Consider the following 26,083-nt stretch of genomic DNA (forward strand, 5'->3'; position numbering starts at 1 on the left):
AGCGGAGTCTTTGCGCTTAATATCCAACAAATGAAAGGAGAAGCTATAAATTGTCCTATTCTATTTTTTATGTCCGAAGTGCAACATTTTTCTTTTCATTCGCTGAAGCTGTTCCAGTCTATTGAATTTTCATTCTGACATGCTGTTTTATGGCATTTTTAAGAAACCTGGAATTGTAAAGCATGAAAAATCAGAGGCAACAGTACGTGAATTGCAAAATTTTCCGTTACGGTCCATTTCAGGGATCTGTGTGTAAGTGGAGAGGGGGGGGGGGGGGCAAGTGGCAATCGAAACAGAGGATGCCTTGGCTTGGAAGAATCTTGGAAGCGAGTAATTTTAAGAGATCCAATTAGTAAACTGGAAAATAATTTTACATAATATAATAATTGATTTACGCAACCGTCATCGTACTCATTTGATACCGTCATACAGGCTCTTTCGAAAAGGAGTACATGCATAACATATTTATCTGTCGCAGACAGATACATATGCGTTTACGCTAATTTTAGACGGAACGGAACCAAAGATAACACTGCAGACGGGAAGGAAAGACACTTTGAACTTTAACTTTTACTAACAAGGTGGAGAAATGGTGCTGAGTCCACACCATTTCGCGGGGAAACAAAGCCAAGAAATTAGCCAAGAAATTTTAGTGTTTAATTTTTTAACTTTTACTAACACAGCCGTCAAAAAGACTTTTGACGAAAATAAAAAATAAGGAGAAATAAAATTCCATAATCAAATACTGAATACCAAACAAGTAAACCGTTGAAAACCCTATGATTCAGAAAATTTTCTAATATGGGTGTTTGTATTTTTTTACGCAAAGGCGCAAGGCCAAAATAAACAACTTCCCCAATTAAACGATAAATACGCCTGATTTCAAAACGACATACGGATTTTATAAAAAAAAATCAAACGAAAGATCGGACTGGCTCTATTAGTAGTAAATATGTATAATCTAAATATCTCAATCGACAGAACAAAAGCCGGCATCAATAAAATACGCATTGCTGCGTCGTAAGCCAAAACGGAAATTTTACAATAATGTAATATACGACCAACTCATAATGGTAGTTGGCAAACTATTAAGGAAAGAGAGCCCGCCATCAATGAAAAATGAGGCAAAGAATAAAGTTCCGAGGAACGTGTTCGAAATAATATATTGGAAGGCCATTTTTGAAAGGAGATGAGGGAAAGCAACATAATCCTACTCGTCTAGTTTCCTGCGGTTTTTTTTTCCTATTTGAGGCCCAAATCATGAAAATGACATGAAAGGGGTTTTAAGAAGCTAACGTTGCATATCTAACTCTCTCTTCATTTATCTCCTTCAAAATAATCCTGCTTCATCTATAATTTGAGAACAACTTTGGAAGAGATACTTGGAAGTTTTTATGCTAAAGGAACTATGTCACATGCAATCCTTACGCACATAGATCCTTTTAGCATAAATACGTCCACTTATGCGTGTGATTAAGACTACGGTTTAATTCTATGTTTGCTCGCTCGTTATATGTAGCATTTGAAACGGTTTACCCGAATCCTACCCACCTTTTGAAGTTGTCGCAGAACTAGCTACTCCCAGATCAAAGGAAACGACTTTTGAGATCTCCCAAAATTTTGAAGGGACTACTGAAAGAAAAGGCAAAAACCCCAGGACTTGGAGAGACGGTGCGGGACCTTTGAATCATCCTTTACGTGCAATAGAGCCCCTCTTAGGCATACTACGAATGTGAATTAGTCGGTTTTTTTATAAGACTTTTAGTAAAGACCCTTTTGCTCTGAGCTATTGATGTGTCTGCTAGCTTCCTTCAAAATGTCTTTTTTCTTCTTCTTCTTTTCCTTCCAGGCTCGGACTGGCCATAAGGCCAATCTGCCATTGGAAGATACGCCCCCTTGGCGCGCCGAAAACGCGCCCCTCTGACAGATAGCAAAATAAGAAGAGAAAAAAAATTATGTTCGAGAATATGTGCGAAAAATTTCTTAAATGAACCGAAGAAGAAAGAGATAGGAGTAAAAAAAAGGTGCTTTTACGCATGACAGTGGTGAACAGAGGTCCAAGAACAACTTTTTGAAGCGAAAACAGTTTTCTGTGAAATGTTCACCTTATTCTGTTGACATACAGGCGCTTTATCATCCCTTTGTGTAACTCCCTTAGAAGCGATGATTGGTTCGATTTTCAGACATACGCACCCTTTATACCTCTCTTGAGAGACCTATAGACATATTTCTATGAATATTGATTTGGACAAACCATAGCATATCTCGGACAAACTTAACCTTCATTTATCTCGAAATTCAAAAATAAGAGACGTCTAAAGTGTAAACGCGATACATCTATTCGCGCAAGATGGATGTCCACATTGCATATGAAAAATATAAGACGCGATGGCGTGAGTTGTGTGCTCGCAAAGCTCTGCTATATGCTACTAGTTCACAGCACCATTACGAATCAGACAAACGCAAACAAACACAATATGGAAATAGAGGGAGGGAAAGGATGCGCGTTTACGACGGCGCAGAGATACAACTATTCGTACTCGATGGACGTGCGTGCTGCATCTGAAAAATTGAAGGCGCGGTGACGCGAAGCGTGAGCTCTCAATGCCCTGCTATATGTTGTCAATGAGGTGTTACTCAGATTTGGGAGAAAAGTTAAAAAAGAGGCCCGAATACGTCTTTACTGTCTTCGGCTGTGTTGATACTCGTCCTTTCTTCTTTTTTCAGTTTCTTGTCTGATTCTTTTTTAGGATGGATTTGCAGACCCACGTCTTAGGCTCCTGTAAACCGCAGCACTGGCTCGTATCTTATGGAAATAATGGTGCTTGGATACGTCCTAGTGGCTTTAATTGTTTATGTTTTCTTTAATTTCAGAAGTCTGTCGGTTACTTCAATACGTTCAATTTTGCAAGTTTAACTCCTTGCGATTACTTAATAATATTTGAACCTGAAAATAGCGTAAACATGTGCTGCTTTGCCAAACTTTTCTCAACCCCTCTCTTCGTAGGAGATACCCCACCAGGAAATATCACATTACGCCCCTTTAACCGGCCAAGGGTCTGCGCCCTCAGATGCGAGCCAGTCCGACCCTGTTTCCTTCTTTTTTCTTCTTCTTTTTTTTACTCAATGCTAGTCATTTTCCACTGTTATACTGCACCGCGGCACAGTCTCAAATTTTCATCATTTTTTCATCAAAAATATAATTATCCCATATCAAATCATCACATCCCTATTTAAGTAATAGTAACATGAAAAGGCGAATTATTTCAGAGGATTTGCCAACAATGCGTCGACCTGTCACCACGAAAGAATGTCTTTTGCACTTCGTAATGGCGTGAGGAATTTCACGAATTTCACGAGCATTCACGGCAAAATCGTTGAACTAGACGCTTTATCGTCATTTCAATCTAGAGGAGCGAAATATTTCCCAATCGTTGGCTGTTCGAAACGTCTCTAGCTTTATTTCCTCGTTGTTCCCTTGTCTCTCAGAACCGGGGGTATTAATTTGACCGGCGATCCATTTCTGCATCAACTACATCATTTCCATCGTTCTTCCGGGTCTGTCGCCCGCATCGAGATAATCGTCACTCCCCTGAAGTAAGGGCGTATCTCTTTTTCCATGTGAGCCAGTGGCGTGGCGTGAATTGCGATTTATCGATTGTTATGCCATTTAAACCCATGGAAAAGGATCGATAAACAGGGTGTTCGCAGCGAACGCCTTAATAATCGATTCTTTACCATAGGTTTAAATGCCATAACAATCGATATATCGCAATTCACGCCACGCCACTGATATGAGCCCCGGAAAGCAAAGAGTCCTGCGGAAAACAAGGCTCATGTGAAAATCGAGAAACACCTTTACGTCAACGAAGCGACGAAATGAGTTTTAGCCAGGCTGGAATTAATGTTGTCTGGTGCAATACCTACCGTCTCATAAAAATGCAAGAGTCGAGAATTGTCTCCTTTCGACTTATTTTACAGTACCTAAGTTAAAACCAAAGATCAATATTAAATTTATTGGTTAACAAGATGAATGAAAAACATAATTTTTGTATGATTACGACTTCCGTGAAAATGTAAAAAATCTCGAGCAAAATACAAACTTCATCCGATGATTCCGGTTTCATTCCCCGTGCGGATGAGATAAAAGTCGTCTAACTTGTAGGAAATGAAGGAAAAAGCATCTGCTGCTGAAAGGATAAACCACTGCCTCCGCGGGTAAGAGACGAGTAGATGAAATGATCCGCTTGAGAAGTTACGGAGACTTCGAAGAGGCTGAATATAAAACGCAGGAAAGATTCATACTTCGGAAAGTGAACAGCAAGGAGGAGACCAGAGAATGTCACATTTTCTCAACTTGGAGCAAACGCAATATTTTTTTTTATTTAAATGTGATGTAACGAGAGAGCGAACGACTAAACGGATTTGCTTCTATTTAAGCTTTGGCGTATTATTTCCTTAGCGAGCATTAAAATGAAAAATAAAGTTTCTCTCGAGTTCGAAAACTCCGAAGGACCAGCCTTTGTAAGATATCTATCAAATCGAATAATAAAAAGTTATAGATTGCTCGAGACGCTCTTTATTATTGACACCGATTGTGTATAGTAATGCATGGGTGTATTTTGCACTATTCATTCTCACCTGATTTATTTTCATGCGACAGGCTTCCTCGTGAAATACTTTTTCGCTCAATTTCTTCCAAAATTTCAAATAATTTCTTCAACGGACCGATCTCGATCGATAAGGACCGTTTTGGGGCCCACCTTGTATTTCCTAAACTGCACGATTTTTCACTGATTGAATGTCCAATTTTTATGGATAACGTCGTGCTGTGGTTATTTTTTGTCTCTTTTCGGGTTCAAAACTGGCCTAAATATGTATCCAAAGCCATATTATATTGGTAAAAAGATTGAAAGAATAATAGAGCTAGCTACAAGCCAAAAATAAATTAAACAAATAATATTTCAAACTACATAGAGATGAGAGATGTAGTTTGAAATATTATTTGCTTAATTTATTTTTGGCTTGTAGCTCTATTATTCTTTCAATCTTTTTACCAGGATCTATGAAAGCTAGCCAAATTGGCATAAGAGGGCATATATATTTTGGTAAAAAATGCGGGTTTAACGGGTATGTGGTCAAATTAATGAAGAAAAGTCCACATTTTTTGCTAAAAAAGGGCCTCGAACCCATGCTTAGGCCAGTATTACACCAGAAAGAGGTCGAAAATGAGCAAACCATGATGCGTTCCGGAAAATATAGACCTTCAATGAGTAAAAAAATTGCACAGTTGAAGAAATAATGCGGGGCGAGCCTAAATAAGATCCTTATCGATGCCCCTCCTTCTTTGACAATTTGATTCATCAGACCCTCAAGCTTTTTCTCAAAACAAACAACAATGATTAACTTACCTCTTCTCAAAATTAAAAATTAGTCATGCACAATATCGCAAACACGCTCTCCTAGTCTCACGCAGACACGAGACCTGATATTAATAACAAATCAATTTCATTGCTCCTCCTGGTTCTGATGCCACGAAAATATTCATCCAAATCGGATTCTGAAGTGCATTTTTTCTGTTAAAAAGTGTAGCAGGGCTCTTACCGCTGCATTCCGCAGTCATATCACGTGTAAATCGGATGAACCACCATATCATCCCAATCACTCCCCATAATGGAAAGTGTAATCGTATTTACGAGGCCCTAGCGCTTGCCTGCATTTACCGAACGATCATACAATTTCATGTTTTACTCGCAGTTTCCGACTTCCGAGTAAGTAGAGTTTGAACGAGGTTGTGCTGGAAAAAAGTGCATCCAATGCATATTTAAGTAACGGATAGGCAATCAGTCGCACAAGCTACACTTTTAGTACGGAAAAAGATCAGGCTTCACCTTCCCTTCATTACAGCCGCTTTGTGCGCCTAACCACCAGGTAGTGATAACATTTTTGTTATTAACATGCGAGGCACATTAATCAAGAGTACGTGATCTTGATAGACTTCAGTTTTTCTTGATCCACACAAACTGCCTACAGGAAACACATTCCCCATGATGGACAAGGTGCAAATCACTCAAAGGAAAAATGTCAACAAAAACATCAATCCTTTAACAGCTATAAAATGCGCAGTATACGTAGTTACATGGATTCAAATTTTCTTATTTTATTTCCGTCTGTTTTTTTTTACATTATGTAAGAATAACAAGGTAAAAAGAAAAAGACGATTAAGATAAAACCATAATCTTTATTTTCCAAGGTGTTAATGACCTACGTTCTGTTAAAGCACCTGTAAATAAACGGTATTAATCAACCAATTCCAAAAACATTATCCGTCATTTGACATTGACTGAGTGGTGATTAAAATGTGTCAAAATGATTGAAATTGCATTATTCTTACGTATAAGCTTAAACTTCCTTTTTGAATTATGAACGAATGGCGCTTACTCTACACATCCTGTAAGTACATTCCGTGTCTCCGTGTGATATTTCGTCATCAAATGCTCTGACTTATAGACGGTGCGAAACTATCAAACCACGTATTTCGGTTTGCGGCGTTGTAGACTTCCTGTCAAACTTTATTTTTTAAATGGAAAACTACTCGACGGCAATATTTGAAAACTTCCATGTTTTTCCTCTTTACGCGAAGAAAACTCTGTAAAAATTTTAAGAACTGATATCGATCTATGCTCCTTCACAAAACTAACATGGGAGCGGAAATTTTTAAACACCGCAAACGAGATACGTGGTCTGATGGTTTCACCGTCGTTATGTTGATTTTTATATGCTTATTCTTTAAAATATAATAATGAATAAATCAATAAATATGTTCATCTTTATCTTTCAGACTGCGTATGCAATCCAGACGCAAAACGTTTGTACGATGATCTGCTCTCCAACTACAACAAACTCGTCCGTCCAGTTGTCAATGTCACAGACGCTCTCACAGTCAAGATTAAGCTGAAACTTTCCCAACTTATCGATGTCGTGAGTACTTTTATCAAAGATCTTTTTTGCCTTGAAAAATTCTTAGAATTGCCTTTTTCTCTGTATTTCCTCATCAGATCAATCAAGTCGTATCTACAAAATCTCACGTTTTATCAAGTCGTCAATTGTCAAGTTGTCAAGTGTCAGTTATTTCTTGTCAGTTGCAAACATGATTAAGGTTTTCCATTTCGTAAATATTTGATTGCTTTGATCGAATTGTTAATGCCACCGTTTGACGCGTGATAAGTTATTTAATAGTTCTGGGAAAATGTGACATTCCTCTATGTGTGTCAAACGGAGAAGATTTGATTTTAAGAAACCTCGTATAATAATTTTAACAGTATCTAAAGAGCTTGTTCCGATTGAATGAGAGGCGCTTTTTCTCATGAGTGTTCAAAAAGCGGAGGATTCTTCACTTCAGTTGATGATACATTTTTTGACTCAGGTGTGTGCGGTGAAGTATCATACTGAAGGCGTTTTCGACTGGTGACAACAGTTAGACGTATAGTTCACAACCACGCGTGCATCGTATCAGGGCCGGATTCACCTACCTACTTGCCGCCCATGGGCCGCCTGTATTTTTCCGCCCCCTTCTCATTCGTTTTGAAACATCAATAAAAACCATCGAGTGAACGTGCCGGAGGGGTAGGGGTGCATAAGACGCGTTCATTCGTGATGGACAAATTTTTTGCGAAAGCTCTATGTCAACACTACCAGCGAAATTTCATGGAACTTTGCGCGAAAGTTAAGTTCCGTAAACCTGTCTCTGTGTCGACAAGGTCCCCCATTTGTAAGAAATGAACAAAAAAATTATGAAAGAACAAACATAAATGTGGTCAAATAATTTTAACTTCCGCCGCCGTGCCGCGCCGCGCCGCGCTGAACGCACTGCTGTGTTTTGTGCAATGCGTGAAGTGTTTCTACAGTCTTGTAGGCGCTATGCGTTTCACGTCGACCGCTGGTGACCGCACTGTTTTTGACGCAATGCGTGAAGTATTCCTACAGTCTTGTAGGCGCTTTGCGTTTCACGTCGAGCGGTGCTGAACGCACAGTGTTTGACGCAACGCGAAATTACTGTACTCTCAGGAAATGAGAGATTTTGTCGCCTTTTCTCGTTTGTATTTTTTTCTGAATCCGATTTGCTTTATACCCTCACTTCAAAAAATCGCACAATTTGCCGCCCCCTAAATTTGCCGCCATGGGCCGCGGCCCATGTTGCCACCCCCTTAATCCGGCCCTGCATCGTATAAGGATTTCATAAACCCGCATCCATCCCGTCATTTCTTTGAAGACGAGTCAGATATCCACCAAGATACAATACATAAGGACGCGCGTATTTCTGCCAAACGGAACTATGCGCATTAAGACATGAGCCCTGAGATCCATAAGAATGTGTGCATGGCAGGGCTCACGTCATATGCACATTGTTCCGTTTGGCAGAAATACATCCATTTGTTGTAAATAATGTTTACAGTTTTCATAGAGGTTTTGCCGATTAATTGTGCACAATATACTTCATGATTGGCCGAAAAGCGGAGGATTCTGAACAGGAATTTATGATACAAATATTTTAACTCTGGTGTGAATAGTGAAGTGACCCAGTGTTCTGCCGTGCTAAGAAAACACGCCGTATGTGCATTCTAATGCTGCCAAAGTGCCTCTCAGAAAATATTCATTTTTGAATATTTGTCCTTGAAACTTTCAGATGTTTTCGATTAAAGTGCGAACAAAATTCTCCGAAAAATCAAAGAAAAAATACTTACGAATTTTCTCGAAAATGTGCGTTTTGTCAAAGAAAATTTGGCAACGTCTGAAGGTTCCTACAGCGTTTTTCCTCAGCACGGCAGTGTTGTATCGTCTATTTTCGATTTTTTGGAGAGAGCTGGGTTTTGAAAGACGCGACGACAAGAATACTGGAAGCATCCACACAAACCGGCCTTTGTGCGTGTGAGAGAGTAGCTCTTTGGTAGCGCATTATAAGGGATGAAGATTTTACACCCCCGTTTATGAGAGTGGAAACTTTAGATTTACCACTTTTCTTTTCCATGGCGGCGCGGCGCGGGCGCGGAATATTGTGAGAAAAGAAGAACTTTGGAGGATTGTAGATCGGCCGATTAGGAGGCAAAAACAAACTGAAGCGTCAACCAAGACCCCCTGCTCCCCCCTGCTCCCCCTGCTCCCCCCTCAACCCCTACTCTTCCTGCCGCGCGCTACCCTCACATTCATTTACCCGTCTGTTTGGGTTGAGGATAGGGGTTTCGCGTTCACTTTGGTTAATCAAACGTGAAATTCATTGTGCTACTTGTGTGCTCGAGAACTCTAAATTTTTGGCGTCGAAATTGCCCGTGCGTCAGCTCGCTAGCTTCCCGCTCCCCAGCTCTACCGAGTGTTGCCAAATTTAGGAAAAACTCACGAGCAATTACCTCCATTTTATCGTTTCCCTCACGAAAGAATGTAACTGCGTTGCGATGTTGCGAAAATTACCCTCATCGATTTTATTTTTACCAAGAGAATTTTGGGTATTTCCAACTGAAACTTCCACTGATTTTTCTTCTGATTTCATGCCAAAATCAATCATAGAAAAGTGAACTGTTTGAGTCAGTTTAGCAACCTTGGAATAGAGTTACATTCTTTCGTCCGGAAAAGGACGATTTGAGGGGCTTCGAAGGGCAAGTAGGATAGGTGCAATTCATGCTATTTCAAGAAATACGTATTAAAATTAAAAAGATAATCATGAACATGAACAATATTAAATTGTATTTAACTGGAAGCCATACCGCCTTGGCAGCCATGTAAGCCCTGATCCTTCATATAAGTTAGAGAGTGTACTCAAAGGTTGGCAACCCATCTTTAGCTCCGGGTTTGTTTTTCATTTTCGCGGCTTTGTTTGCCTTACATTTTTTCCTCACCTATTTCAGAATCCCTTGTTAGGAGCCAAGTTAGTGTAAAGTATTCCGCTCTGACTCGGAAAATTTCCTCACAGCATCGGATCAGCCAGGTGTTATGAGAATAACTCTTGTTTCGAAAGTTCCATATATTTCTTTAATATCCAGATCAAAAACTTTGCAGTGACCTGGTTGCAGTCAAACAATGCCGAACAACACCGGATTGCTGCGCCCATAACGCGAGGAAATGGGCTAATTTTCTTGTTTCTTCAATATAGATGACATTTTTGCATGTGCGTTTGCCATGTTGCCGATGTAGATCAAAACTTCTAACGACGGTTTTACGAAAATATAGTCATGCTTCATTGTTGATGGGATTTGCCTGAGGAGCTCTGGCAGGATCGCTGTCAGTGGCGGTTGGGTGTCGCAGAGCGCACGGAAGCGCTATAAGAGAGACATGCTAGTAGTTTGTTCTTTCCAGACCGTAAAGCTTTTGAGCTAAAGGAAGAAATTGAGGTGAGGAAAATTGAAGATCTACAATAGAATTTCATTTTTACTTCCTCTTTTTCTTGTTTTCTTATTCTCTTTTTTATGGCATTTTATCAAGTGAGTATATAGAAAGTGACGTTTAGGAGCAGAATCGAGCGTGTCTTATTTAAAATGCCGCCGGTGCTTCTTACTTACTTTTCATGTTTCCTCTCATTTCAGAGTTTCATTTAATCGTTTTCTCCGAAAAATGCCGTTGAAAATTGGTGCCGGAGCCTAACGAACACTGCGGACGCATGACCGTAGACGTGTAGAAATGTAAAAAACCAAAATTACAACAGATCCTAAGTGACGCAAATCTCCCGGTAGAAACTTCAAAAAACACGTCGAAATGATGTAATGGAATATCGTAGTGTCTGTTTTTAATCACTAGTGGGAATGACACCAATTTAAATGCGAATCTGAGTATGGACCAAAAATTATGGGATGGTGTAAGAAGCTTCGTACAGCTACCGCACAAGATCCCACGGCATAGAATGCTTGACCAGCTTAAGTAGGATCAAAACATGCAAAAGCACTGTGAAAACGTTTAATGATAAAAACCTTTCAGTTTTCCATAATTTTCACATTAGAATGCAGAGGGCAACGTAATGTGAGTAGCAACTGAAAACATTAGTGCCCTTTCACATTTTCCTGTACCCACTATTTAACTTCTCACACGGTTCAACCCTGTGCGATACATTTTGTGAGAGCAGCTATTTCGGAACACATTAAACACACCCGTAAGATAAATTCGATGGAATTGACGATTAGTTTTTGAATACAAAAATGTTTCACCATTTCTAAAAAGCTTCTATATCTCTTGCAAACTATGATGGTGAACCCTAACTCAGTGTAACTTTCCATAAAAAAAAGTTACAATGAGCAAACAATTATAAAATATTGACAAAAATCAAAACAATCGTTAACTTGCCTCCCGAATTTGAATGGCGCAACACCTAATCGGCAGCTAAGAGTGGCGAGCATTGCGAGTTCACGCCTCACACCATGGCGCCTTCAATTTTGCACATGCAACACGGTCATCCATCAAGCGCGAATAGTTGTATCTCTGCACCGTCATAAACGCTGATCCGTTGCTTTATCTATTTCCATGTTGTGTTGATTCCGTTTGTCTTTATTTGCATGGGTGCTTGAAGGGTGAATGATGGTAATTACACGCAGAAAAAAGTGCAGCTAAAATTATCTTTAACGCCTCCCATTTCCTTAAAATCGAGTTTGAAAAATAATAAAGCAGACCAAATGGATACTTTATGTTTTCAATCATAACAAACTCAATTAAATATTCCAAATAAATATGATAGCTATTATTGAAACCAGATGGTTGATTATCTCGCAGAAAACAGAAATTGCCTCTTAGAATAAAAATTTGTATCAGTAAAAATTGTGTAATGTAATGTGTAGACGGTTGATTATCACGCAGAAAACAGAAATTGTGTCACAGAATAAAACTTTTCATCGGTAAAAATTGTGTAATGTAATGTATGTAAAGAGATTAGTTACGTCCTAAAATCTCGAATTTGGCGTTGCAAGGCAAAATACCGTAAGTTTGGAAAAGAGAAAAATTAAATCTCTACTTCATGGCTTGAAGGCATTAACTTTGTATCATTTGACGCGAGAACGCTAAAAAATCCAAACATTGACCCCTAGCGCTCTGCAGCTGTTTAAAGTTTGGGATAGAAAATTGGAGATTTGAGGAAACCGCCATTAAAATATGCCGGAGCTATTGACAGTCTTTGGAGTGATTCACGTAAAACTTATTCTCTAAATGCCGGATAAATCACACTTATTCTCTGGCTCATACTTCCATGCCGACGAGAAACGGCGATATGAACCTTCAAACGTTGCCAAATTTCATTTGATAAGGTACGATTTCTTAGGGATATCTGTAAATAGCTTTTTACAATTTTCAAACAATTCTGTTCTCAGTTACATAAAAGTTATCTGAAAACAAGAAGAAATATTCATAACTGCGTTCTTAAAAATGAAAATAAAAATTCGGGGGCTTAGAGTACCCATATAAGAAAAATGTGGCCATTTGTGTGCCCTTTTTTGAATATGTTCTAAAATATATCCTGCTGTGAAACTCTTTACAATCGTAAGTAATTAGACGAGACGGCAACTCCATAACAAATAAATTTTGTAAATTTGGCGGAAAAATGTTAGCAACTTTCATGAAGAATAAGAGGATAAAGATAAATATTCATAATTTTCCCAGAAAATTCGGTTTAATTGAAGGAGATATGGCAACGCCTGGAGGTTCATACAGCGTTCTTCCTTAGCACGACCGTATAGGGTCGCTCTGTTTTCCCTTAGACTCCTTTGCCTATCAATTTCAATGATGAGTCCGGAGTCCTTCCGGGACCTCCATAGTAGGGACAAGCGCTTCCAGGACTTTATGTCCACCTACCTTCCGTCCATTAAATAAATGTCCATCGCCATTTATGTCCACTAAACGTTAAGTCCAGTCTTTATTAAGTCCACATGATTTAATGTGATTTAATGTATTATTACAATTTATCTTATTTTATTTTTATTTTTTTTCATTTTTTTATTTTTATTAAACCAAAATTAATTTTATGCGATTCCAGTTTCAGAATCGCTGCATCGTTTAAAAGTCGTTCGAGTTTCGGCATCGTTGCAATTAAGATACACATTTACCCTTTAGTTATCGTAAATAACTCTTGCATTGCTTTTGGTGCAATGCGAGAAGTATTCATGCAGTCTAGTAGGCGTTAACATGCGCTTGACGCCGACCGCACTGTTTGGCGCAATGCATGAAGTATTCCTGCAGTCTTGCAGGCGCTGATATGAGTTTGACGCCAACCGCACCGCCGTATTCGGCGCGGTTGTTTGAACTCGCGTTAGGATAATCGCGGCATCGAACAATGGACCACTAGACAAGGTACGAATTTCAGCATTCTGATACATGTTTCTCAACCAAAATTTCACGTAGAACACGATGCGCACAACGAAAATTACCAAAATCAACTCCTGACGAAGATATTTAATGATTCTTGATGCGTGAATTCAAACCACCCGCTCATGAAAACTCGATGCTCTACGTGATTCACATCGCGCGCTAAATGTTTATCATGACAGTCTCTGCGATGTAAAAATCTTCAACTTCAATCTTGACACTTTGGCTCAGCTATAGCAAATTACCAATAGTTTGAACAACACATGATGGAAAATGAACATTGCTCGATTGAGAAGCTTGCTGAAACCGTTGTAGTGCGCGATTTGACTCACGTAGAGCTTTGAGTTTCTTGTGAGCGGGCAGTTCAAATTCCTCGTAATCAGTGCGAAATAAAAACGTTAATATCTTCGTTAGAAGTTGATTTCGGTAATTTTCGTAGTGTGAATCGTGTTCTACGTGAAATTCTGGTTAAGAAACATGTATCAGATTGCTTAAATTCGTACCTTGTCTAGTGGTCCATTGGACTGCATTTTGCAATTTGGAACTATAAATTCTGGCTCATCTGAGAAACACTTATCTACATGACGAAACTAATGGCACATACGTTATTTTTAAACCGGGCCAGAATTTATAGTTCCAAATTGCAAAATGCAGTCCAATTGGGCTAAATAGGCCCATGTTGTGTTTTGACGCCGTACGAGCACCCCAACGTTGACTCGCTTCTCCCGATAAAACAATTTCTCTGAGAAAAGTTAGTAAAGTTCTAAGTGTTCGCTTTTTTAGATTAAATGAACTATTAAACAAGGTACAATTTAACACTCTCATACATGATTCTTCATTAAAATTTCACGTAGAACACGATTCGCGCAGCGAAAACTACTGAAATCAACTTCTAGCTAAGATTTTATCGTTTTTATTGAGGGGAACTTTAAATTGCCCGGTCACAAGAAAAGCAAACTCATACGAAAGTTGAATTGCGCACTAAAACGGCTTTAGCAGACTACTCAATCGAGCATTGTTTCTTTCCCACATTGTGTTGTTCAAAGTGTGTACAGTTTGAGCTGAGCGTCAAGATTGAGGTTGGCATATTTTCATATTACCGAGACTGACACAGTGAAGTTCGGCGTGCAATTTAACCCAAATAAATTATCCAATATATTTTTCAATTTTTCTTTAGTTTTCAAATGGAAAACTACTCGACGTCAATTTTTGAAAATCTCTGTGTTTTATCCTCTCCGTGGAGCAGAAACTCTGAGAACTCTGTGAAAACTTCAAGGGATGATATTGATTTGTTCTCCTTCAAAAAAATAAAATAGGAGCAGAGATTTTTAAACACCGCAACCGAGATACGTGGTTTGGGCGTTTCACCTTCGATCCTGCCGTGCTAAGGAAAAACTCCGTATGAACCTTCAGGCGTTGCCGAATTTCCTTTTTAATAAAACGCAAATTTCCTGATTAAATTATAAATATTTTCCTCCTAATTTTTCAGATTATTTCGTCCGCAATCTCACCTAAAGATTCAGAAAATTCAAAGAAAAAATATTCATAACTTTCCTGAAAAATAAACATTTTATCGAAGGAAATTTGGCAACTCTCGAATGTTCATACGGCATTCTTCCTTAGCACGGCTGGATATGAGTCGCGCTTCTTTTTTAAACTTCTTGACAATATCAGGCAAATTTCAAAGAACATCTGAAGCGTTTTTGTTTTGTTTTTTTTTTCAAAACAACGGTATGAAAAATGAGGAAAGCTAATTTTCATCCCAATACTTCTTCATTCTCCGTAGTGAAGAGGTTAGGCGAGCATTACCTTTATGCTGCCCGGAGAGGCACCGAAAAGTACCCTCTAAGCAATTTGCGGGAGTTTCCTGAGCAGTTCGGAGGCTCTGACTAAGCTCGTACTTAAAATGTAGCGTTAACTAACTACATAATTACCATTACATTAGGCGTAAAATTTCACCGAGAGCCTAATGGTTTGAAGTGAGACCTTGAGAGATCTTCATTCGGGGCCTTAAGTTGGGAGCGGGATGCACGTAAAGTTAAGGAACTGCTCCGCGCGTAAAAGTTCACTTGATTCAGTTGACGTAATTACATTCGGCGCTTTGTTTGTCGTGAGGATGATGGTAGTGGATGGCCCGTAATTGAATTAACGTCGGTGTAACGCTACCGCGGAATCCCTTTTCTCTGAGAGCTTATCGCTCGGCGCGATGGAACATTACAAGTTTCACTTGTCTCCCGCAGTGTTCCCTGTTCCTGCTCCCCATTTTCGAACAAGGAACGCATCCTGTACGCGCCTACGGAAAAGTTTACGTTATGAGCCCGAATTTCCGCTGGTAATAGATGCGGGGTAAGATGCGTGCACGGGCGGAACTAGGGGGCAAAGGGCTTTGCCCTCCCAAGAAATGTGAGGGATTTTACTACGTAAGTGCGTGACGTATCTTTCATCTTAAAATTGGGATCGGATCAGTTTTTCGCAGAGAATTGCGGAAAACGGGTCGCTAAACCATGAACAAACTTTGACTGGTGGATACATGTTTCCGAAGGTAAATAACCCGTAGAACACGATGCGCACATTAAAAACGCGAGGAAGTGACTCAGACATCGTGAAATGCGCATTTCAATAGTTGCAACTTTTTTGCAAAATTAAAACGCTTCAGTTTTGCGCCAAACCGAATAATGTCATTCGGCTCCAATCAGAAGTGAGCACAAGTTTCTGCAACTTCCGTTAAATATCTCTCTACTCCTCGTACATGAAAATAATGGGAATGTTAAAACTATGTCTTCACAATCAAAGAATCGAATATCATTCATGTTTTCTGTAGGAGACATTTTAAGATAATTTTAGGCGCATTCCGAATATATAAAATTTCGTTCACAGTCCAACGAATGCTGATTTGTGGTGATTCTGCAGTTTTTGTTCAGGAAAAAGCGTCATCTTCAATTGAGAATAAATTCTGGTAAATATCAAACTCAACTTGGTGAACAAGACCCCTCGGAAAAAATTGGAAGTGCTATTCATATTTGCCTATGGGTAGACCGATGTGCATGGGAATGGTCTGAGAGAGGGTTCAATTGTGTGATGATGGAGAAATATTTGAGGTCTCGAAATAGGAAGCTAGGAAGCAGCGAATATTGACTTTCAAATGCCAGTTGCCATATCTCTCCATCGGCTTGACTTTAATTGACGATGCATCCTACTACTAAGTGTCTGCATGCGGCTTTGGCTACCCGATCAAATGCGAGCAAACCGAAGGGCCATTGATGACTCGAAATTGCTCCACCGAACGATCAAAGGACTGACAGTATCATCGATGATCTTGAAGCATGTTCTGAAAGCGTATCAGGTTCGGCAAAAGTTATTCTCGTGAGTTCAACTCTCCTTTTTAGTCTTGAACAATTTCCGGTGCAGGAATAGTTGTTCTTTTAGAAAAGTTGACATTTACAGAAAAAATCCATGACGACAAATCTCACGTTCTAGCTATGGGAAAGTTTGTTGTCTTGTCCTTTTTCTTAAATTTCTTTTTTTCATAAATTTAAAAAGAGCGCATAATTCTTTGACAACAGTAGATGGGCGTCCGTTAGCCTTCAAGAGCATTCGCGAATGGCAGGTGCAGCCAGAGCAACTATACGTGCTTGCTGGTAGCCCAAATTGCATATCTGTCCAATTTGAAGGCGTTTTTCCTGAGCGCAATGGACCGGTAGACCAGGTGTGAATTTAAGCATTCTGAAACATGTTTCTTAACTAAAGTTTCGCGTAAAATTCAATTCACACAACGAAATTTACTGGAAGTAACCCTTAACAAAGATATTATAACGATTAAAGTTTACGTTGGTCACGAGACATTTGAAATCCCTACTCAGAAGAAAGACGATTGTCCTCTTGAATCAAATTCCGCACTGCGACAGTTTTGGCAGGCTTCTTAATCATACAATGTTCCCTCCACACCTGGTGTTGTTAAAATGTTAACAACGTGCAACACCAAAGCCGAAGCACCAATATCGAGGCTACCATCTTTTCATACCGCAGAGACTCTTAGAGTAACGTTTAGTGCGTGATTTGTCTCAGGTAGACTTTTGTTTTTCCATGAACAGAGAGTTTGAATTTACGCACCAAAATACGTTTAAAAGCTTAGTTGAAAGTTGGTTTTAGTAATTTTCGACGCACGAATTGTATCCAGCGTCAAATTTTAGCTAATAAAATTAATTAAAAACCTTAAATTCGTACCGTAAAAAAAGATGAGCCCAATGTGGGAGATACCACGGTATGGACCATCATAAGAGATGACATCATACACCGTATTTTTTTATAAGCAATATTTCTTCGTTAGTTTGCTCTTCGATCATTGAAGTTTGAACAGATCTTCTTCAATAATGCTATAGTATATAACCTTATACTGGAAAAACACGATTCTGCGACTAGCGCAACTGACCTATTCTGCCGTGCTAAGGAAAAACGGAGTAACAGTATTCGAGAGTTGCCGAATTTCTCCAAATAAAAAATGCATGCTTGAGGAAAGTTATGCATATTTTTTCGTGAAACTTTCAGATATGTTGGATCAAATTGCGAACAACATTATCTGAAAAATTTGGAGAAAAACATTCAAAAATTTTCCAGTAAATTCAGACTTTAATGAAGGAAATTTGGCACCGTTTAAAAGCTAATACGGCGTTTTTCCTTAGCCCGGGAGCGTTGCGATCCTCGTTAGATTTAACTGGCTACGCTGCCGTGCTAAGGAAGAACGCCGTATGAACATTCGAGAGTTGCCAAATTTCCTTCGATAAAATGTTTATTTTCGAGGGAAAGTTACGCATATTTTTCCGCGAAACTTTCAGATGTGTTAGATCAAATTGCGAACAAAATTATCTGAAAAAGTTGAAGAAAAATATTCAAAATTTTTCCAGTAAATTCGAGTCTCAATGAAGGAAATCTGGCACAGTTTAAAAGCTAATACGGGGTTTTTCCTCAGCACGGGAGCATTGCTATCCTCGTTAGATTTGACTGGCTACGCGGAGGAATTCGCGAAGTCGCAACGGATGGAATTCGCGTATGTGTTGGGTTTGCCGGCGGCGGCGTTTATCCGTTATCGGGGCGCGTAGCGTGTGATTATATTCGAGCGGGCGCTTGATTTGTTGTGCCCGACCGGTCGTTTGCGTATCGCCGATCCGCGCCGCTCCATAAATCCACCGCCCTCGCCCTCTGTCACAGAGCTACCCGGATGAACTTCCTACCGCTCCTGCAAAACAGGCATCCCGCAACGCAGCCCTTTAATTTATTTCCATCGTCCACGCAGAGCTTACACAAATCAGCCAAAATTGACCTCTTCACTGGTCAGACAGCCAGACTTGGGCGTTCAATATTCTCAGTCACTCTCAAGTCTCATCTGTAATTGGACTACATTTCGCAATTAGGAAGCACGATCTCTGGCTCATCCGAAAAAACAATTATGTGTATAGGGAGGCTAATGGTACATACGCTGTTTCTGAACCGAGCCCGAAATTGTACTTCCTAATTGCAAAATGAAGCCCATGTTGAACGGCGTCATAGGAATACGGTCTTAATCTAGAGCCTCTTATTGTTAGAAAATGATGCACTTTTAAAACTGGATTTCCCTCGGTATTTGAGATATTTTTATTGCGTAGGAATAATCCTTTTTTCAAGGCAGTTTAACGATGCCAAAATTTGTTTAAAAATACATATTTCTTGCGTAAAATATATGAAAATACACAATAATAGTTCGCATACTTTATTTAAAACAAATCTAGTACGTGCAAAATGTGAAACCAAGGCTAGAAAATAAACAAAATGCCTGGGACGTTTCAGGGTGGTTACGACCCCTTTTTTGATCAATAGACAAAAATACGGTAAAATTAATATGTATAAATATAAATCCCTAAAACCCCTACTTGTGACAACAAAAACAAAACAAAAGTCATCAATGATATGGATATCGTAAGTATAATCATCGTGAAATACATTTATAGTTGGGCTGACTATGATTAAATCCACTAAAATTGTCACTCTTCTGACGTAAGGCCGTTTATCGATTCCTACGTGAGCCCCAGAAAGCATGAATTTAGATTTAAAACAGAACTCAATTGGAAACTGAGATACACCCTTACGTCAGAAGGACGAATATACAATGAGAAACGTTTACCAATAAATTTACCCTCCAGAATTCGTGAAACGACTACCCCCTCCCATCCATGGAAAAACGACATTCATGGCTTGACGCAGCGAATCCTTACAACCAGAGTGCGCTGCGGTCCGCTTTTGAAATATCTCTCGGTATGTAAATAATTCAATAATAATGCAGCTCTATTTAACTATCGTGCAGGCGTCCCGGGACAGTTGATGGTTCATCTTTGTTATTTGTTCGTCCTCCCAATCGATGACAAACCGGGGTGCTCTCCGCAGATTCAACAACCGCCGTCAAAGCGCAGGAACTGTTTGTTTGATAATTCGGTCTTTCGTTGCAATTCAACCATTTCTATTTGTACTGCGTGGACCGCACCAGAGACCGGCGGGAGCTACGTTAACAAGTAAATGGTCATTTAGTTATTTAAGTCGTCGACGTGGTTTGCTCATTCGGGTGAGCCGGTGCATTCGTACCGTCGCTCTTTTGACGCAAGGGCCTATGGCTATTTCCAACTGAGCCCCGAAAGCTCTGAGTTATACGGAGAGCAGGGCTCAAGTGGGGATTGAAGTAAGCGTTTACGTGAGAGGAGCGAGAATACTGCAAAAGAGGGACGGAGAACCGTTTGCTCATTAATCGACCGATACGACCAGTATTATATCAACATTGGTTTCTAGTAAATATAGTTGCATTGACAGAGCTAGCATTTGAGACAAAAACAAGTTTTGAACACACTTTCTTCATCAGGGAGGTCATATCTAAGATGCTTTCTCTTAGCTTTTTCTCAGTTCGTTTTTTTATATACATAATTGAAACATTCATACTTTGAAAAGACGTAATGACGTTCACTTGTTATACGGTCGAAACTCATCCGGATACGAAGTTTTGCTTAAACGTGGATAAATATTTTTTTTTTTAGAAAAGTGTAACCGTTATTTGAAAAGTCCCAAGTATTCCTATCTTCTTTCATGTTTATTTCCTCCTTTTCCATGACGTTTCCCTCTCTGTCAAATATTATAAATATATTTTGTTTTTCAATTTTTGGAGTTATATTGACGGCTTGGACCAAACAAAACCATTTTCAATTTCGTAATCTCCTAAGTCCCCACACAAGTCCACACACAGAATCATATGTATTGAAAGAAAAACGATGCAGCAAAAGTTAGGATGTTATCGTAAATTGATTAAAATCGCGTTACGACATAAACAGATTTAAGAAACGAATCATCAATTCCTATGTAAATCGAAGAAGTAAATGTAGAAAGGGCTCCTAAAAGTTTTGCTTTGCTCTGTGCTCTCATTTACTTTTATGGATAAATAGAAGTTGCAAAATCTCAACGGTATTGAACGTTATTGCTTCTTCTACTGAACTGTATCCAATTATTTAATGGATATCGACGGTGAAACTACCAAACCACGTATCTCGGTTTGCGACGTCGCAGACTTCCTGTCATACTTTATTCTTTAAATGAAAAACTACTTAACGTCCAGTCTTGAAAATTTCTGTGATTTTTCCTCTTCGTGCGGAGAAAATTCTGTGAAAATTTCAAGGAATGATATTGATTTGGTCTACTTCAAAAAAATAAAATGCGAGCGTAGATTTTTAAACACCGCAAACGAGATACGTGGTTTGGTAGTTTCACCGTCGATATGCGAGACTCCATTGGACGTATTTATGCACGTTGCACGCGAATCGTATGCGCACAGTTCCTGTTAGCATAAATAAGTCCAATAGATAGATAGAATGACTTACGCTGTCCAAAGTGTATATAACTTACCTATAATCCTTAGAATAAAAATGATAAACAATATCGAAGACAGTATGTTCTCAGAGAGATAAGACTTAAGTCGTTCCGTCTTCGAGGACGCAAAAAACTTCACTCTCTGCTCAGTCTCAAGAGGAAAATGAAAACATTTTTGTTTAACCTAGTATTCACGGCGAGAGGGAAATAAACATCTTGTGAATACTCGCCCCTTCTTTTCTACGGTTTGTCAGGGACGGGACTTGTAATCTGCTGCATGTGATCTCTAGATGACAAATTGTTTTTACTTGTCTTCCCGATGTTCCTTGGTGGTAAAACTTGACAAATAGCGCGGTTAGCATGTTCGTTTCTATAACGTCTGATACCAATGGTTACTTGTCCGAGATCACATAAACCCTTATGAATTCTGCTCTCATATTTCCTATGGAGAAAAATGATTGTATTTACATGGAATTCTGGGGCAACTAGGGGAGTTTTCAAGAAATTACGTCGACTAGTTTTTTAAAGAAAAAATAAAGTGTGAAAGGAAGTCTGCAACGTCGCAAAAGAAGATACGCGGTTTCGCATTTTGACCATCGATGTATCAACCTACAGAGAATCTGCACTTTCTCAAGAATTCTGACAGCTTCGATTTTGCCGCTAAGAGGGAGGATTGCTTTTCCATTTGGCGGCAGTTGCCTCGACGGGTTAGTAACTTCCCGCAAAGTGCCGGAGCGATCCTGAGATACGGGCGAGCGGAAGAAATTAGGATTTAATACCACGGCGCGAAAACGGAAAACGGTGCTCCGATAAGGGCGACGCGCTTTTTCGCGAGGAGATAAAATAGAGTATTTTTCGCGATCTGTCGGTTCTCGACCTTTGCCGCCGGACCCGGAGATATGGAAAAATTGTTTGCCTAATGTTCCAAGCATTCAAAATGTGATCATCCGGGGATGAGCTCTTTATCAAAAATCATTTCTCTGTCCGAATCAGTGCCAGTGGCGTGGCGTGATTTGCAATGTATCGATCGATCCGCCGCTTAAACCTTTGGAAAAGGATCGATTATCAGGGTGTTCGCAAAGATTAGCTTAATAATCGATTCCTTACCGTAGTTTGAAATGGAGAACTATTGATAATATGATCCGAATGAGAACCTTTCATTATAAGTCATAATGTGCTCGAGGCCGGGAGTTGGGTTCGACGCTCGAAGATATTCCTATTGAAAGCGTCTTAGTTGATGATCACTAAGCTTCCATCCCTTTATTCCCACCCCGTCCCATTAGCGTAACTGCTTCTTGACGTCCGTGCTGAGCCGTCTTAAGGTTTCATTTTTCCCCCAGAAAAGGCCGAGGGATAAAAGATGGCTTTAAAGTTAGGTTGATCGATTATTTTTTTTACTCCTCATGACGTACGCGCATCAATATGGGTCTATTGCAAACTTTTGCCGGAGCGAAAAAGAGAGAGGCCGTTTTTGAAAAGTGGCTCGTGAAACATGTCGACGATGAAACTGCCAGACCATGTATCGTGTTTGCGGTGTTTAAAATCTCCGCTCTCGTTTTTTTTTTTTTTTGTTTTGTTTTTTGGAAGGAGAACGAATCAATATCATCCCTTGAAGTTTTCACAGAATTTTCTTCGCATGAAGAGGAAACATCATGGAGGTTTTCAAGAATTGACGTTGAGTAGTATTTTCGTTTAAAAAATAAAAAGTGTCAGGAAGTCTACAACATCGCAGACTGAGATACGTGGTCTGGTAGTTTTACTGTCCATATGAAACACATCACGGAAGTCTGTAGTTCATACCTAATTTCACAATCTGCGTGAGTAACTTAAGCAGTTCTTAGCCTCCCGTCTTAAACACACTGCGGAATAACGTACACTCAAAAAAAATTCTCGGCGTTTTTACCAAGGTCCGTTGGTACCTATACCATCTCACTTTTTTTACCAATTATTGGTAATTTTACCAAGACAGACTGGTAAGCTTACCTAAAAACCGATACTTTTACTGCTTTTTCAGGTAAAAATACCACTTTTATTGGTAATCAATTCCCGGTAACTTTGCCATTTTATCTTGGTAATTCTACCGCAGTCGATAAAAAATATTGGCGTTTTTACCAAGGTCCAGTAAAATTACCGAGAAAGTTCAATAATTTTACCGAGATTTCTCGGTAAAATTACCAATTACCAAATGGTAATTTTGCCAAGAAAAAACTGGGATCAAATAGAACCCTGAATTCTTGGTTATTTTACCCTTCTCTTAGTAAATACACCGAGATTTCCTTTTCAGTGTTTTGAGAGTTCACACCTCGCGCCATTCCGCCTTCAATTTGCGGACTATGCAACGCGGACATCCATCAAGTACGAATAGTTGTATCTCTGCGCCGTATCCACGCAGCTCTTTTGCCACGCTCTATTTTCACATTGTGTTGGTTCTATTTGTCAAGAAAACTTTAGTATTGAAAGTCACAATGTGGCATCAGGGCACGTATTTTGATAAGTTGCTATTTCATTAGCTCCAATCACAAGAAGAGGATTGTATATGCAATTTGACACAGAATGGTGAGTCACCCCAATCTTAGAACTCTACACGAAAAATGGCATCCGTTATCGTCGTTCCTCTGACGGAAGGGAATATCTCGATTTCAACGTGAGCCTTGTTTTACATACAAATCCATGCTTTATGGGGCCCATGTAAAAATTGAGATACCTCCCTACGCCAGAGAAGCGGGCGTTATGCGTTAAAGTTCTCCACTTCATAACAGAAGCCGTAAATTACCGATACATCTTTGAAAGTTTAGCTCTTCAAATAGGTAGGTTATTTTGATTTTTGTATTGTACGAGTATGATGAAAGTTTTAGTTAAAATGAAAAATATGTATAAAAATTGTAGCGATTGGCTGAAAGCAAGGAAGGCTCAAAAAGTTTGAATTTAAAAGAGTCAAAGCGGTGGCTGATTCCATCTAATTCCCTTTGAGCCGAGCTACATTGAGGTTAAAATACACAAGTCCTTTATTAGGGGGCGAAAGAGGAACCAAACAAACCAACAGAGGTGAAAAGTAGTGCGGGAATCGCTTAATTGCGGAAAATTCCGGCGAGTTTGCCATATGAGTAAAAGCCTCTCATAAAAGCTGCGACCAATGACTCCAGGCGAAAACTCTTGAGCCTCAGTCCCAGTAATGACATTCAAATCAAGGGCTCATGAACTTTTGGGCTATATACTGTCGCTTCTGTGGCGTGAGAGCGTATCTTGACGAATTCATGAGCCCCAGAAAACATGGATTTTTATGTAAAGCAGGGCTAAGGTTGAAATCGAGATATGCCCTAACGTCAGAAGGATGGTATTTCTATGGACTAAAGCGCGGATTAGCGTGCGAGTTTTGGCATCTCTGGAAGTGCATCGGGATAGAGGCCGGGTTCTGATGCGCGCCGCGGCTCTCTTTTTCCTGTGGGAAGCTGGATCCAAGTTGCTTGGTTGCTCGCGATTCGTCCAGCGTGAAGACCGAGAGTTCTAACGTTGTTCCAAAATGTAATTTATTTTGATTTTCGTCGGCACCCCCAGACGTTGTGCCGAAACAGCAAACGAGCTGTGTTGTGGGTCGTGTTTCCTGGACCGGTCGACCGTGTTGCCGCGGCTTAGTTCTTTTTCCGAGCATTTTTCTACAGGGTGATTCAAAAGTCCTGCACCACCCCCAATAACCCGTAGGGCTCTCGACGCTTTACAGGGTGAACCCATTAAAATTTTAGGGGTTCTAATGGTCGGTTTTTTTTACCTAGAAACGCTTACAAATGTTCAATTTTTTATCTCAATTTGTGAAAAGGTTACAGGAAAGATGCTTGGTGCCGGTGGTGCGGCGTCGCTTTTAAATCACCTTGTACATATACTGATTCCTCATTTCGCGGACGAAAAATCGTAAGTCCGTTTCGACGTTGCTAAATTTCAAGTCGCGTATTGTATTATTCTCCAGAAAATTTTTATTGAAAATGTCGCTGATTTATTTTCTGAGTGCACGCAAAAATTATTGAAATAAAAAGAACTCATGAAGTCAAATTTCTATAGGTAAAAAATTGAATTGGCTTAGCCAAATATGCAACATTGAAACAAACTTACGTCCCATTTTTTATAACAATGTACTTTTTGACCAACGGATTTTTGGTCAAAAATGAATTTGACTCGACAAAAGCCAAATTTTTCAAGAATTATAGATTTGACCAAAGTGCTTTGGTCAATTTACGATTCGACCGGTTACATCGCAATTTGACTGAATTTTGGTTTCTGATTCCCGCATTTGTACAGAACATTTCAAAGGAATATTTCAGCTCGTTTCCTTTTAAAAAAGTTCAACAGAATGGGAGATTTTTAGACGTTTCAGTGAGGATACACATTATATTTTTACTTCAGCCATTGATATAATCTATATGAGGGTCACAGGCGCATTTCAGCGTATAAACAATCAAGCTTTCATGGATTAATCTCATCAGCGTGAATTATTAACGTGTGCCCAAACAAAGCATTCGCACGCTCAAAAATGAATTAAACAAATAAATTAATATGATGAATCATCGTTTGAGACCTATAGTTACCTGGTATAGATTTAGCCATCGAACGTTTTGTTGTGAGCGTCGCGTTTCACACAACAATTCGTCGTCTCCCGGACAAAAGAACGAAACTCCATTCCAAGGTTGCAAAGTTGACTCAAACAATTCAGTTTTTTACAAAAATGTACCTGTGCAATTTTGTTCCAAAATTGCCCGGCGGTCCTTACACGAGATCTGAAGAAAAATCAATGAAATTCTCGACTAGAAATTCCCAAGATTACTCTTATAAAAATTAAATTTGCGAAGGGAAATTTAGCAAAATTGAAATGCAGTTACGTTCTTTCGTG

At 39.5% G+C, this 26,083-nt stretch overlaps 1 protein-coding gene across 2 annotated transcripts in view; it reads left to right on the forward strand.

The window, feature by feature from the left end:
• Positions 1–26,083, forward strand: part of LOC109042597 (acetylcholine receptor subunit alpha-like) — a 137,039-nt gene that overhangs the window by 56,813 nt on the left and 54,143 nt on the right. For both annotated transcript variants that reach the window (XM_072300132.1, XM_072300131.1), the window contains exon 3: positions 6,842–6,981. In XM_072300132.1, coding sequence (XP_072156233.1) covers positions 6,842–6,981 — 140 coding nt within the window. The remainder of the gene's footprint in view (positions 1–6,841; positions 6,982–26,083) is intronic.

Source organism: Bemisia tabaci, chromosome 4 (genome assembly GCF_918797505.1).
Source record: "Bemisia tabaci chromosome 4, PGI_BMITA_v3".
NCBI classification, from domain to species: domain Eukaryota; kingdom Metazoa; phylum Arthropoda; class Insecta; order Hemiptera; family Aleyrodidae; genus Bemisia; species Bemisia tabaci.